Consider the following 13,914-nt stretch of genomic DNA (forward strand, 5'->3'; position numbering starts at 1 on the left):
ATTTGGGGTTTTAATTTTTGTTATTATTGTTGTTTTGTTTTTTAATTGAGGGTTTCTCTGTGTAACGGCCCTGGCTGTCCTGGAACTCACTCTGTAGACCAGGCTGGCCTTAAACTCACAGAGATCCATATGCCTCTGCCTCCCTTGCCCCTGAGAAGGACTGGGATTAAAGGCTTGTGTTACCACCACCAGGCAGGTTCTAAATTTGTGTTGGAATTCTAACCTTTCCTATTCCGAACCTTATGCATCCTTACCAGAAGGTTGCCGGATGACCCAGGTCCTGAAGCATGCTCCCCCCAGAAAGGGTATGATGGGCCATTGCTTCATCTCCTCTAGATTCTGAGCTTGTACTAACGCTACAAGAGCAATCGACTAAACACGTTCATTGATGTAAAGGGACGGCAAAGCACAGACACACACATACCCTGGCCTGAGCCACATTCTGCTACAAGCTACCCTGGCTGCTCTCAAACCAGCAGAGACAGAGGGTAGAGTCTTGCTGAAGTCAACTTGTACATGTCTCAGTCACCAGGGAGAACAAACAAGAGCTCCCAGTGGCCAGCCCTGCTACCTTGGAGGTGGGAGATTATCAAGACGCAGCCACTGGGCCATGAGAGTTGAGTGAACTGTTACGGTGTGGTACCAAAACAAGCACCAACATGGCTTTCTTTCCTAGAGGTTCAGTCCTGTGTAACAGGCAGGTGATAGAACACACTAGATTGTCACATGGCCAGGAAGATATGGCTGCTTAGCCTTGAAGGATGAAACCAACTGGTATCACCTACTAAACTGTAATATTCACCCACGACCATCTACTGGTTGGCAAGTACCAAGTCTCCATATCCCACACTAGGTCTTGGAAGCCAGAGACAACACAGTTCTTTTTGATTGCCCAAAGAGCTAACACTTGTAGATGCCTGCTTACCAGTGTGTGAAGCATGGCCGTACCTATGCCATCACCTTGAGATTAGATTCAGGCCGACAGATTCATCATCATTAGGAGTGCCGAAATGACTAGTCATTTCTCTGGGGCTATGCTATCAGTAGGAGCCCAGGACTGAAACCTTCACCTTCCTAGTTCTTTACAAACTTGCTACCAGTCAGAACCATAGCTACTAAAGAATAAAAAAAATCTTATCAAGACTCACATGGGTGAGCGGTGGCGCAAGCCTTTAATCCCAGTACTCAGGAGGCAGAGGCAAACAGATCTCTGTGAGTTCAAGACCAGCCTGGTCTAAAGAGCAAGTAGCAGGACAGCTAAGGCTACACAGTGAAACCTTGGCTTGAAACTCCGCACCCCCACCAAAAAAGACTCACATAAGGAAAGCAGAAAAAGTGTTTCTGGCTCAGAGTTTCAGCGAGCCCGGGAATAGTGGGTTAGCTCTGCCAGGGGAGGTGTGGGCATCCTCTCATGTCAACAGACACACAGGCTGAAGACAAAGCCAGCAAGAGAGAGCGCTGAAGGGTCCATCATGCCCAAGGCTTCCCATGGAGGCTCTCCCGGGATTTATCTGTACTGCAGGCAAGCCTGCAAATCCTACTTCCATTCTCCAATAGCAGCTTCTGGAAAGCTGATGGGGAACCATGGTGCAACCATGCCCAAGGGACTGCACTGGAGCAGCCCTGGGACTTAGGACCTGGGAGACCTCGCAGCCCTTGGGTAGAGCTAGGGAGCCAAATGACTTCAAAGCTCAGAATTTGATATCATTCTTTGAACATTTAATAGAGAAATGTCTGACAGATTCTGCACTAAAGCAAACTGTAAAGTGAAATGAGACTCTTAATTGGAAAGAACTCTGCTGGTTCTTCCTCACACCACATTAAGACAACTGCCTCCAGGTCCAGGTTCTTTCCTCTGGAGCAAGTATGAGACCAACCTTTTCCTTCCCACGGGAGCGCTTCAGGCATTGGAAGACAGCCTTCCCTACACGTTTCTCCCTAAACTTAATCTCCGTTTCTTCAGCTTTCATTCAAATAACATGGACCACATGGTACAGGCTACTTCCTCCAGGGCCCTTCCAGTTCTTTTAAGGACGTGCTAGATGGCTGCATCTAGAATGAATAGATTACTCATACACAGCTCATCAAGGTGCGGCTGAGCGGCTTGGAGTTCAGTGGCACCATTGACGCTTGACTTTGACTGCACTTTGACTGAGCAAGTCTGAGACTCTATCGTTGACACAAAGGCTCCACTTCAAGTGACCAAGTGTGTGAGGCCACTGGCTACTTTGACAGCGTCTATGCTGCTGTGCTCCATCAGATAAACCCCAGAACTTTTTTATGAGCTCTTGGACTCTTTCTTTGAAGTGAAAAGCTAATGAAAAATAAATAGGAATTTATTTTGGAGGTAAAAAGGCAACTCCGTGTTCTCAAACATGGCTGAATAGCCTCCGTTTACTGGTGTGCTCCACACAGTGGGTTGCTCCATGGCCGTGCTACAATGGGATGGGAAAGAAAGAAGGGGAGAAGAAAAGAATCAAATTTTGGTGAGAAAATTCTAAGACACCGAATCACTACTCCTTTATTCTTTTCTTAGTATGAGTTTGGTTTTGAGACATCTCTGCCACTGTGGGCTCCACATAGATCTTCAAGAAGTAATTATTGGTGGGAGAAGTTAATGCTTTTCTTATGGCAAACTCACCACAGAAAGGGCATTTTATTTGGTAGCTGTTTATTGAGAGCTTGGGGTTGGGCCTGTGAACTCTGACCTCACCCTGTACCCCCTCCTCTCTGTCTGGGACATTTGCTCCGTGGGGTATTCCAATAATTTTGCTCATGTCTCTAATACTAGTCCCATTGATCACATAGAGCAGAGCCAACAATACGAAGGTTAGCAATAGTTAAGAAGCAGGGTAAAGGTCTCCCCGAATAGAAGCAGATTCGAGTTTTTGGAACAAGTATTCGTGAAGAAGTTACTAAGTGTAAAGACCACTATGTATTAATGGAAGGAAAGAGCAATACCACCTCCAATAACTTATGAGCAGGGGAGAAAGTTGCAAAGGCAAATACCCTGCTATTTTAACAATAACAGAGCTGATAGCATGAAGCTTTGGGCACTACAGTGGGACTTCAGAGGAAATCTGGCCAGGACTGGTAGGGGACATCTTTGTAAGAGATGAAACTGGGTGGGGCCCTGAAGGACTGCTATTGTGTATTAGATAAGCAAAAGTAAGGAGAACATTCCAGAGAAATGGGGGTGATAGGCACGAAAACTTGAGAGACAATAACAAGAGGGTGACTTCGTAAAGTCAACGCAGTGTTGCAGTGTCCGCGATAGCCACAGGAAAGATGACAGGAAAGCGGACGGCCTCCAAGAACTTGCCTTCTTCTCACCCAAACCACCATCTACTGACACCGTTTGTTCTCTGTTCGCAACCATGAGGCAAGGCGGCTGACCTGGGAGAGGACGCGCCACTGTCCTCCAGTCCCTAGGCCGAGGGGAGGAGGGTTAGCGGTGCCTTCCCAGCAGAAGTCTGGGGAAGAACAGCGAATTAGTCGCATGAGAACGGCAGGAAAAGCCAAACAGGTGGACCAGAGAGAGAGAGACAGCAAGATGCTTGGAACTGCTGCCCTGTCGCTTACATTCACAAACATAGAGGGCCAGAGGGACAGCTCCAACCGAGGGATCCGCCTGGGAGGACCATTAGCACACCACTGAAATCCTGAGCCAGCTCGTGCTAATTGCCCTTCCTTCTGCTACTGTGATTGGCCCAGAAGATAGTCACAGGCTAGACCAGTTGTTTGGGGCTCATGTTTGTCTTCCCCATGTGACAGAGAAACATTCTGGCTCTCTCAATTTCTTGTGGCAAGGTTACTCACATATGCCTCAACTCCTTGATTACCAGTGGTCTAATTTCTGAGGCCTGGTAAACTAGAAAGTCTCCGAACGAACCCGCCCGACTCTTTAGGAATCCACATTCTGTCTCAGCAGCACACAACACTGGCCTCCGGGCTAGCCTGAGACACCGCAGTCAGTGACTGAGTGCCATGTGTTGTGTCTAGGAACCAGCTGTTCAGTTTTCGTGAAGAGTATTTATTTGCCTTGGAAACTCTCCATGTTTCATTTACCTCAACCATAAAGGCCTCGTTGAGTCCCTGCACCGACCCCACAGAAAGCTGAAAAGGCTCCTGGGGCATTTTTCAGAAGCCACCATTACATGAGATTATGCTAGAGGAGGAATGAGTGAAATTAGGACATGGCTGACTGATTTGAGGCCCTGGATGCCACACGAGGTGAGACGCGACACAGAGCGGCCTCCGGGATGCCCACTTACCAGCTTGCTTTTGACCAGCTTTTCTATGGCACTGACAAGGTCGGCAGCAGTGGGTACGTCAGTGGAAGCCTGCCGGGCTGCTAGCAGAGAGGACTGTAAGACATCGGACGGCAAAGGAAAAGCAGATTAGCCAGAAAAGAGGAACAGCAGTCAGGAAGCAAAGCAGACAGTCCAAAGTGCGAGGCAGGCTAGGAAAGTACAGCTCCGTGTTCAGAGGACAGAGACGACAGGGAGACGGGGTGGGGTCGGGAGGGCAGTCGGGTATAGGCAGGTCTACAGACCCCTTGTGAAAGAACTGGGCCTGGTTCTCCTTTGAGGCTGAGGGGAGCGGTCATTGACTCCCCCAGGAAACTCACAGGCAAGGGCTATGCAGACTGATACCAGGGCATGGGGAACTGCTCTGGGGAGATCAGGACTTCAGCCTTTTGTGGTAGCCCATTGCCGTTCCATGATCTGGGAGGTATGGGCTATTCCAGCCTCCCATGTCTATGAAAGAGATAAAGTCCGTGTTTTGCTACAGCTTTAGCTGGGGATCACCACTGTGTGTCAAGCAAGCTGGACACCTCTCCTCGTATCTTTTTCCTCCCTTTCCCTCCCATTTACACACCTGCACTCATGCACACATGCACGCACACACGCACACAAGGCACTGGTAAGACTCTCAAAAGTAAGTACTAAAGAGTTGTGTCCATGCTGGGGTTCCCAGAGACTACCCTGCTCACATCAAAGGGAGCCTCCACTACAGGCCTCTCTGTGTCCCTCCTGTGGACCAGTGGCAAGGCCTCGTGTAGTGGCTGTTTGTACAATGGCTGGGTATTCCTCCCACACACGGAAGGATCAGTCTTGTTTATTAGTCTGCTTGGTTTCTCCTTCATCCATCCTCCTGAAGGGATGTGCTGGCTCCCTCTGCAGTCATGTGTGTGCTTCTAGTCCAGGGCAGCAGGGCAGGGGCAGTGACGGTTCCAGGCTGGGCCATGAGGGAAATGACTGGGAGCACAGGAAGAGCTACGTCCTGGGCTTGACCAGGCTTCACTCTTCCCCGTCAGGTTGGGGAAGTTTCAAAAGGGCTTTTAATGACACTGGGATGTGTCTCTACTGCATGTACTGGCTTCTTGGGATCCCATTCTCTCTGGATGGATGTATACCTTGCTCAACCTAGATGCAGTAGGGAGGGCTTTGGACTTTCCACAGGGCAGGGTGCATTGCCCTCTCTTAGGATTGGAGGGGGAAGGGGTGGGAGGTCCGTGGAGAGAGTGGGAGGGGAGTGGGAGGAGGGGAGGGAGTGGAAATTTGGTATTTTTATTTTAAGCAATTTTTAAAAAAAGGGCTTTTAAGTCTTTGCTTCTAAGATTGGGAGAGATCAAATACATGCAATTAAGAAAGACAACACTATTTTTCCCCCTCCATATTTTGGGAGAATGCAGGAAAAATTTTTTGGTTTGGAAAACCGAGTTTCCATCTTTGATTTAGTAATCCTACTTCTGGGAACTCCTTCCAGGGTCGGCTGTGAGAAGGACAGACATGGGATCCTACTCAGGGATCCTCAGGGCTGTTACTCAGAGGTACAAAGACAGGAAACACCCGAGGCTGTCGCACAAAGGACCGGTCATGACAGTCACGGAGCATAAAGTCAGCGCAGTATTCTCGGCGACTGAAACTACAGTTACACAGGTAAAAACTAAACAAAGCCGGACTAGATAAAGCACCGAACACGTCACATACATAGTGTAAGTGGGAAGCATCCAGACATGGAGGACTAAGCAGTCAGACATTAAATGGCTGAACTTTAAGAAGTTCCTGCCAGGACTGGTGGGGGGCATACCTGGAATCCTTAACACTCAGTAGGTGGAGGCAGAAGGACTGTGGCAAGTTCAAGGCCAGCCTGGTCTACAAAATGAGTTTCAGGCCAGCCAGAGCTACATAGTGGGACTGCCTCCGAAAAACAAAACTGTTTTAATAAATCCAACCCTATTTGCTAGGAGTACTGAGACTTATACCAACCCCGATTATTCCAACAGAAACCAAGTGCACTAAACTCAAACAAGCCAGTGTGGGGACAGAGTTAATGTGTCTAAAATGGGACAGCTGCAACACACTGTGTGTGACAAAGAAAAGGACCACATAGATGCCTGGAGCAATCAGTTAAAATTTATCCAGGAACAACTTAACACACACACTCATTCACCCCCAACAAACTGTTTGAGGGGACTAGGAGAGGGTTCATGACCTTTCTGTTTTATGTAGGCAATGCAACCTGGGAACTCTACCATCGCCCTACACACACACACACACACTATAGTACTGTTCATAGGATGTTTTACAAGGAGGGTGGATGAAGCCAGCAGGCGAGTTCTCATGAAGGTGAAGGGCGATCCTCTCTGCCTCTGGGAATCCCTTTGGGCACAATGGCATGCTTCTGTTGTTTTATTTCCCAGTGCCCCAGAGTCAAGAGGCCTCAGAATCTAGGGTCTAAACATCTCTGTAGAAGGGGATACAACTGTGTGCTTCTTAGGGTAAGTATCGGCAGGCCGCCACATCTTAATCCCCGGTTGTCCCTCTAGCCTACAGAGGAAGACCTTGAGTAACTACGGGTTAACAACCAAATGCAAAGCAGACAAAATCAAGCTAAAAACCTCTGGAATACCCGTAAGCAGAGCCTAGGACAAGTCTGACATCTCTCTACGCTTGGCCTGCAGACTGACTCAAAGGAGGCTTTCCCAGTACAGAGCACAGGACAGAACACAGTGAGAGCCAGAAACAGCCAGGCCAGCTGCCACTACCTTTACAAAATGACACTCTGGAAGAAAACGGGAAGCACAACCCAGTGCTGGAACTCCCACATCGAGGACCAGAGTCACAAGTAGAAGCCGCTATATAAGAAGGCATGAAAAACCCAATGGAGCACAAAGCATGGCTGTAAGGAAAGCAAGGAGAGACAACACAATAGAAGCTCCAGTTGGGCGTGGTAGCCCACGCCTTTACTCCTGGCATTAGGGCGACAGGGGCAAGTAGAGCACTGTGAATTTGGGGCCAGCCTGATCTACATAGTGAGTTTCTGGCCAGAAAAGGCTACACAGTGAGACCCTGCATCAAAAGAACAAAAAGCAAGCCCACGTTCCAGGCCAGCGCCTGGGAGGCAGGGCCACTGGAACCGAGTTCCGCTCTAGAACAAGCAGAATGACCTAACCGTCCGGGCGTGTCACTGGACACGAACTTTTCCGATGCCAGCGAACAGAGCATTTTATAAAACAAAGGGCTGTGGCAACAGGGCACGCTTCACTTTTCCATGCTAGACGACACCCTTCCACTACCAGCATCTCTGCCCTGCAAGCCGACATGGCAGTTTTAGTGACACTGGCTCGGGATGAAGGGACTGCAATTCGACCTTTAGAGCTGACAGCAGAAGACAACTAAAGCACAGGTTGTACATCAGGCGTCACCCACTGATTGACACTTGAGCCCTCACATATCCCTTGGAGACAACCAGTTGCTTTTGGCATCTGCAGCCTGCAGATACAGTACCGTGACCCTCTCTCAACAGCGTGTGATCCCAGGCAGGTTCCTGCTTTAACCAGTCTTCATGTATCCCTCAGCTACCCAGAACAAAGCCAAGTCTCAGCAACTGTGAGAGAGGACATCTACTAACCAACAGCACCTACGTCCCTGTGGGTTCTCTAGGGAAGGCGCTGATGGGGAGGCCAGCGCTGTTCCAGTCTCACAGACTTAGGAAGAGAAATCTCAGCAGGGCTCCTACCATCTCGTCCTGGGTGGGGTCGTTGTCAAAGATCTTCATGGGCGGAGGAAGGGGTGTGTGTGACTCTTCATCTGGCTCATCTTCGCCCCAACCCTTCTTGCTCTTCTAGAACAAAAGAACGCCATTAGGTACTGCTACATCAATGAAAGACGCCAATAGTTCAGGACTTGACATTATTGGGAAGAAACGCAAAGGGAGAAAGTTTGAAGCCAAACCTTTAAACTAATTTTTTCCCCTCCTCTCCCATCCTCCACACTTTTTCTCCTCAAGTGTCCAGGCTGGGTCTCGAACTCATGATCCTTGTGTCAGCCTGCTGGGTACTGGGATTATAGGAATGTTATGTGTCACCAGGTCAGGACTAACTTTCAATTTTTTCCAAAAGGCTATTAAATGATCATCCAAATCTCATCCGGTTTTGTGCCATTTACAACTTGAGAAATGGCGGGTAGAACAAAATTATGAGGGGATGGGGTCCAGTCATGCATCGAGAAGACTGTCTTAGCTTCAGCCGACACTGGAGTAGGTTCGTTACACAGATAAAGCCAGCATTTTACCCTCCAAGATAAAAATGCATCCCCTATATTTTTATTACAGAATCTCGGCTCTGCAAGCACTCAAGAGATTACTGAGCCTAACGTCTTGGCTAAAGCCCAGTTCTCTGTGACAAATGTGAGGTCAGAGGCGCTCATTATGGCCCATTTCAGCATCACCAGCTGTTTCTATCCACGGGCGTCACTGAACTGAAACCTCGCCCGCTGTGACCTTCATGTAGTCTTCAGAGCTACCCCTCTGCAACCCCTTATTTGTTTGTTTGTTTGGGATAAGCTCCCACCGTGCAGTCTCAGCTTGTTTAGAACTTAACATGGAACAAGCTGGCCTCGAATTCAGAGACCAGCTGCCTCTGCCTCCCAAGTGTGGAACTAAAGGAGTGTCACACCACACATGGCATCTGCAACACCCTTGACCTGTGGCATTGCTCACAACGCTTGCCTGCAGCTCAGTTGCTGGTTTGCTGAGTGACATAGTCTCAAGCCTTGCCTTCTTACTCTGTATCTGGCCAGGTTTGATGCCACCCTCAGTAGATGCAGGGGATCAACCGCCTCTTCTCTGGCTAGCGCCCTGTCTCGGAATCCGGCAATCTTTGTTTCTGTCTACTTGATTGTCTCAGTACCTATCAGTCTTGGAATGGGGCATAAATCAAAGCAATCAAGTATCAAGAATGGAAAGTTCAAGATGACGTAGTACTAGAGAAGGTAGACCCGTCTGTGTGGGAAGCATGCCAGCGGTCCCTCACGGCAGAAGAGAGCTGGCCCTAGTAGGTACCTCGTCAGCGCTGTCTCCCTGAGGGGTTGTCTCATCCCCAGGCTTGGGTGATCCCAGGTCGAAGCTCTTCCGCCCATCGCGTACTTTCTTCTGTTTTTTGATGTTTCCATCTGCTTTCCCACTGTTGAGCCGACGCACAGGGCTGGTTAGCCACTTTTTAAGGGTGTTGGTGGAGCGCTTGGGACCGGGCGAACTGTGGATGGAGTTCAGGGAGTGTTGAGACTGAAGGTTGGCCACCGATTCGGACTTGCCTCCATTTTCCCCGGAGGAATGAGAGTAAGAATCTGAGGAGAAAGGGCAGACGGAAGCATCCTGTCAGAAGTGGTTAAAACAGGTGTTTGAACTGCCGGCTATGGCAGCTTCGTGCCTCAGGTCCTAAGGCAGAAAGTCAAGGCCAGCTGTGGACCAGGCAAGGGACAGCAGTAACATTGGACACTGACACAAATGTTCACATGTGAGATGCCAATCCAGGTTTTATGGAAACAGGAACACATGGGAGACAAAGGCTCCTGCTTCTGTGAAGGTTATATTCTGGTGGGAAATACAATAGACCATGAGAACAACAAAATCAAAAAAATGTAAAGTATCATAGTTAATGACAAGCGTTTTACCAGGAAAAAACCATAATATTGGGAAATGCAATGGGGAGGAGAGGGCGCAAATTAATGCTCAGGCAGCCTTGTGACTTGGCATCTGAACGTGGTCCTAACGGCGGCGTTGAAAGACAAGCCATGCGGCCATTTGACAAATGGCCATTCAAGCAAGCCGAAGATGAGCAAATGCAGATGTTCCAAGGTAGTATGTGGGGTAGGCTAGGTAGTATGCAGAGAGAAGAGGAACAGTGTTAGAACGGAGGCAAGTGAAGCAAACGGGAGGGACCACCGGGACCTGGGGTCTTATTTTATTATTATTATTAACATAGCACAATATTATTATTATGCCTTTGGCTTTTACTTGCAGGGAAAATTCTTAAAAGATGGATACCATCTATCATATATACTAAAATGTCATTCTTACTTTTAACTGAGGACAGTGGACTCAGACTGTCTAAGAGGTCACCATATTCCTTTCAGCTGAGAGACGCTGGTAGCCTGGAGGATGGGCACCAGTGGCTATCAGAAGAGATCAGATTCTGGATTTTTTTTGTTTGTTTTTTTAGAGACAGGGTTTTCCAGTAGCTATGGAGTCAGTCCTGAAACTTGCTCTGTAGACGAGGCTGGCCTTGAACTCACAGAGACCTGCCTGTCTCTGCCTCTCGAGTGTGCCACCATAGCCTGGTACTGGATATGCTTTGAAAATAGGACAGGCAGAGCTTTCTGACAGATTGTGCATGACATATGAACAAGAAGAGTCAGGATAACTTGGTGTTGCTCCGAACAACTATTAGGATGATAGTTGTTCATTATCGTTTCTGAGGGTGGGGCAGAGCATGGGAAGAGCGGCTTTGAGGGTAGACAGAAAGGAGGCCAGTTGTGGCCGTCTGAGATCCTTTTAGACAGATACTAACAGACAAGCTGACGCTGCTGGACTTCAAGTCTGGAGCTCAGGGCCGAAAGTGCTGGTAGCTATCCGTGAAGAGATGGTGCTGGAAGCCATAAGAGAAAACGCCAAGGGACATGAACACTGGGAAGGGAGAAGCCTGGAGACTCAGCAAGACGCAGGGGGACGAGGAGACAGGGGAAATGTCGGAGAGGCCAGGAGGATTGAAAGTAGTCCTTGGCCTGGAGGCTACGTGTGGGAAGCATCTGTAAGGAAATTCAGCTGTGTCAAACACTCCTTGACAGGCCGAGGGTACTGACCAAAGAGTTAAGCCTTAAACTTAGTTACACCGACGTCACTGGTGACTTTGCAAAAAAGCAGCTGTGTGATGGAGGGGGCCAGGCTGATTGTTACACAGAGTGGTGGGGAACGGGACAAAGGAAGGCAGCAGAGTGCAGAGAATATTTGCTTTGTTTCAAAGGGACAGTGATTGGAGATCAAGAGAGTTTGTTTTGTTTTGTTAAATAGGAGAAATCAGCATATTGTCTGTAAGCTGCTAGGCCATTTGTTGACTCTCTCAACGCTTTAATGAACTTGCAATAGCCTAAGCATTTTACACGGCCCATCTTATTTCGTTCTTTGACAACATCATGAGCTCATGGGGGTGTACGTGGGGTTAGTCTTATTATCTTCATTTTACTAAAGAGGAAACTGCCCATTTAGAGACATCGATCAATTTGCCCAAGGACGTACAGCTCCTAGGGACAGGGTAAGAACTGTATGCCATTCAGCCGGATGGAGCAATAAACTATGCTACTGTTCCTTCATGCATTTCCATGCCCGGTACACCAGTTTCCACCAACTACAGGCACAGCAAACCCAGGGAAGCCATGCTGTTGGAGTGAGACAGTTAGAGAAAGCACAGCACAGGGGAAGCATGTAAGACAATCCCCATTTAATTCCTCCAGTTCCTGACATCTGAATATCTGCTAATCTCTGAAGAAACCACCATTAGTATATAGAGTTCAGCCTACAAAATATTTTGACTAATCCAAGGACATGATTTTAAAGTCTGCTTCAGGTGTTGTTATAGCTCCTTCTGCTCCGGGATGCTCGTTTTTTTGTTTATTGACTGTTTTTTAAGATAAGGTTTTTCTGTGTAACAGTCCGGGCTGTCCTGGAAGTCACTCTGTAGTTCAGGCTGGCCTCAAACTCCTAGAGATCCACCTGCCACTACCTCCTAGATACTGGGATTACAGGCATGCACCATCATCACAAAGCCAGTAATGCTGTTTTTTGTTATATTGGTGTTGGGAAAACAGGGTCTCTAGATGGCTAGATGTTGCACAGCGACATCAGCATATTGGTACTCAAGTCAAGTACCAAGCAAGCATTATTAACTAGTAACAGTGCCACAGAGTAGGAGGTAGACAGTGAGTTCTAAAAATAGAAGACACAGGCTGCGTTTTCATTGACCTCTTGTCTAGCTACACACACGCTCACATGCACAACAGCAGAGAGGCGTGGGGAGAGAGAGAAAAAGAACAGACCAGCAAGGCAGAGCATGAAACACAAAGATATTTTCGCAAAGCCGTGGGTGATTACATTGCCAGCAGGCTGGTATGGCCAGACTTGCCTGATAAGTGAGCAGAGTTCAGGGAAGGGTCATATCTGTGTAGGAGGGACTGGCCTGAAGAGGCTTAAGGGAAGAGATGTTTGGAAGGGAGTGTTCCCAAAAGGTAGGATAACAAGAGTAAAAGCACAGTCAGGGAAATGGAAAATAAGTTAGCCAGGCCAAGGTAGGTCCTCGGTAGGGAATAAGATCGGTGGGGGAGAAACTGGGTAGGAGGAAACACTTGTGAAGACATCAGATAATGAATATGAATGTTACTTTGGGATTCTGGTGGGCAATGACATGACAAAAAAAGAGGTAGTTTTGTTTTTCAAATCAATCTGGCAAGTCTATACCACTATCTTGGGAAGAAGGGTTTGGAACCCAGATGGTCCTATGAGGCCCATGTGCCCAGGCTAGGGAATATGATACTGTTAGTGTCTGGGAGACAAGTTAAAGGTAAGTGTGTCATGAGTGCTCATCACTGCGGTCCTGACACAGCTGATCTCCACCCCAGCCCCATGGCTGCCAGTTTGCATACTGGTATTTTAACCAAGAAAATGGTTGGGTATTTAAACAGTGTTCTTGTGGCTTTTCACGCCTACTCGGAGACTCATTATTTCCTGTGTGACTCTGCTTTAGACCTGGACAAGCCATCTCATCTGGCCTTGGAAACCCTCAAGCTTAGATGAAGCCAGTACGGCAGAAAAGAAAATCCTGAAACCGAAGTTAGCAAATGCATTTGGCAACAGAGAGCTGCTCCCACCGTCTCCCATGGCCCGATCCCTGAGCTCCAGGCTGGGGCTTGCTGAGCCTTGGCCCTGCTGGGGCCTTTCTTGGGGACTATTAGGGATTTGTGCAAATTTTAGAAAGCAGCAGCAGAAGATGGATGTTTAGAAGCACAAACATGGAGTTCCTAAAATTCCATAGTACAAAGGAGAATCTAGGGGGCTGCTCTGCTAGGGGGACATCTGGGGATTCACTGCTACCTCTTTATGGACAAAGGTGTAATCTTATCTCAGAAAATTCCTCCCTGGCTGGGGTCTGGCGTGTGTTGACATTATTTCTCAAGTGTTTGGGATGGGTGATAAGCATCTGCAGGAGCACTGATAGAAACAGGGCCTCTCTGCAGATGAGTGGCAGACTCTCCTCATTCACCAGGCCCCAGGGATGCAACGGATTCCAAGTTTTCAGAACCTAGATTTATAGCATGTGCCATGTCAGCAAAGTGAGAGGCTCAACCACAGCCACTTCTCTTGGTTACCAAGCAAAGCAGACTACGTTCCAGGACGAATCATGGCCTGGCTTTGACATTCACAAATGTATATTAGGAATGGCCATTCCTCTTCCCCTGCTGCTATTGAGTTCTGCTTTTTATGCTTTTTGTATAAAGTAATGACAAGAGTAAAGAAAATGAAAGATCCAGAATATTGTCGGCGTTGTTTCAAGTTGGTTCCAGATAAACAACAGGA

General features: G+C 48.1%; 1 protein-coding gene across 14 annotated transcripts in view; it reads right to left on the minus strand.

Annotated features, from left to right (window-relative positions):
• Positions 1 to 13,914, minus strand: part of Kalrn (kalirin RhoGEF kinase) — a 609,827-nt gene that overhangs the window by 65,818 nt on the left and 530,095 nt on the right. For 9 of the 14 annotated variants that reach the window (XM_026785738.1, XM_026785749.1, XM_026785747.1 and 6 more), the window contains 3 exons: positions 9,352 to 9,635; positions 8,029 to 8,133; positions 4,275 to 4,367 (listed from right to left, as the gene is read on the minus strand). In XM_026785738.1, the coding sequence (XP_026641539.1) occupies positions 4,275 to 4,367; positions 8,029 to 8,133; positions 9,352 to 9,635 (482 nt within the window). The remainder of the gene's footprint in view (positions 1 to 4,274; positions 4,368 to 8,028; positions 8,134 to 9,351; positions 9,636 to 13,914) is intronic. The other 5 variants (XM_026785735.1, XM_026785767.1, XM_026785777.1 and 2 more) reach the window with 3 other exon arrangements.

Source organism: Microtus ochrogaster, chromosome 2 (assembly GCF_000317375.1).
Source record: "Microtus ochrogaster isolate Prairie Vole_2 chromosome 2, MicOch1.0, whole genome shotgun sequence".
Classification (NCBI taxonomy): domain Eukaryota; kingdom Metazoa; phylum Chordata; class Mammalia; order Rodentia; family Cricetidae; genus Microtus; species Microtus ochrogaster.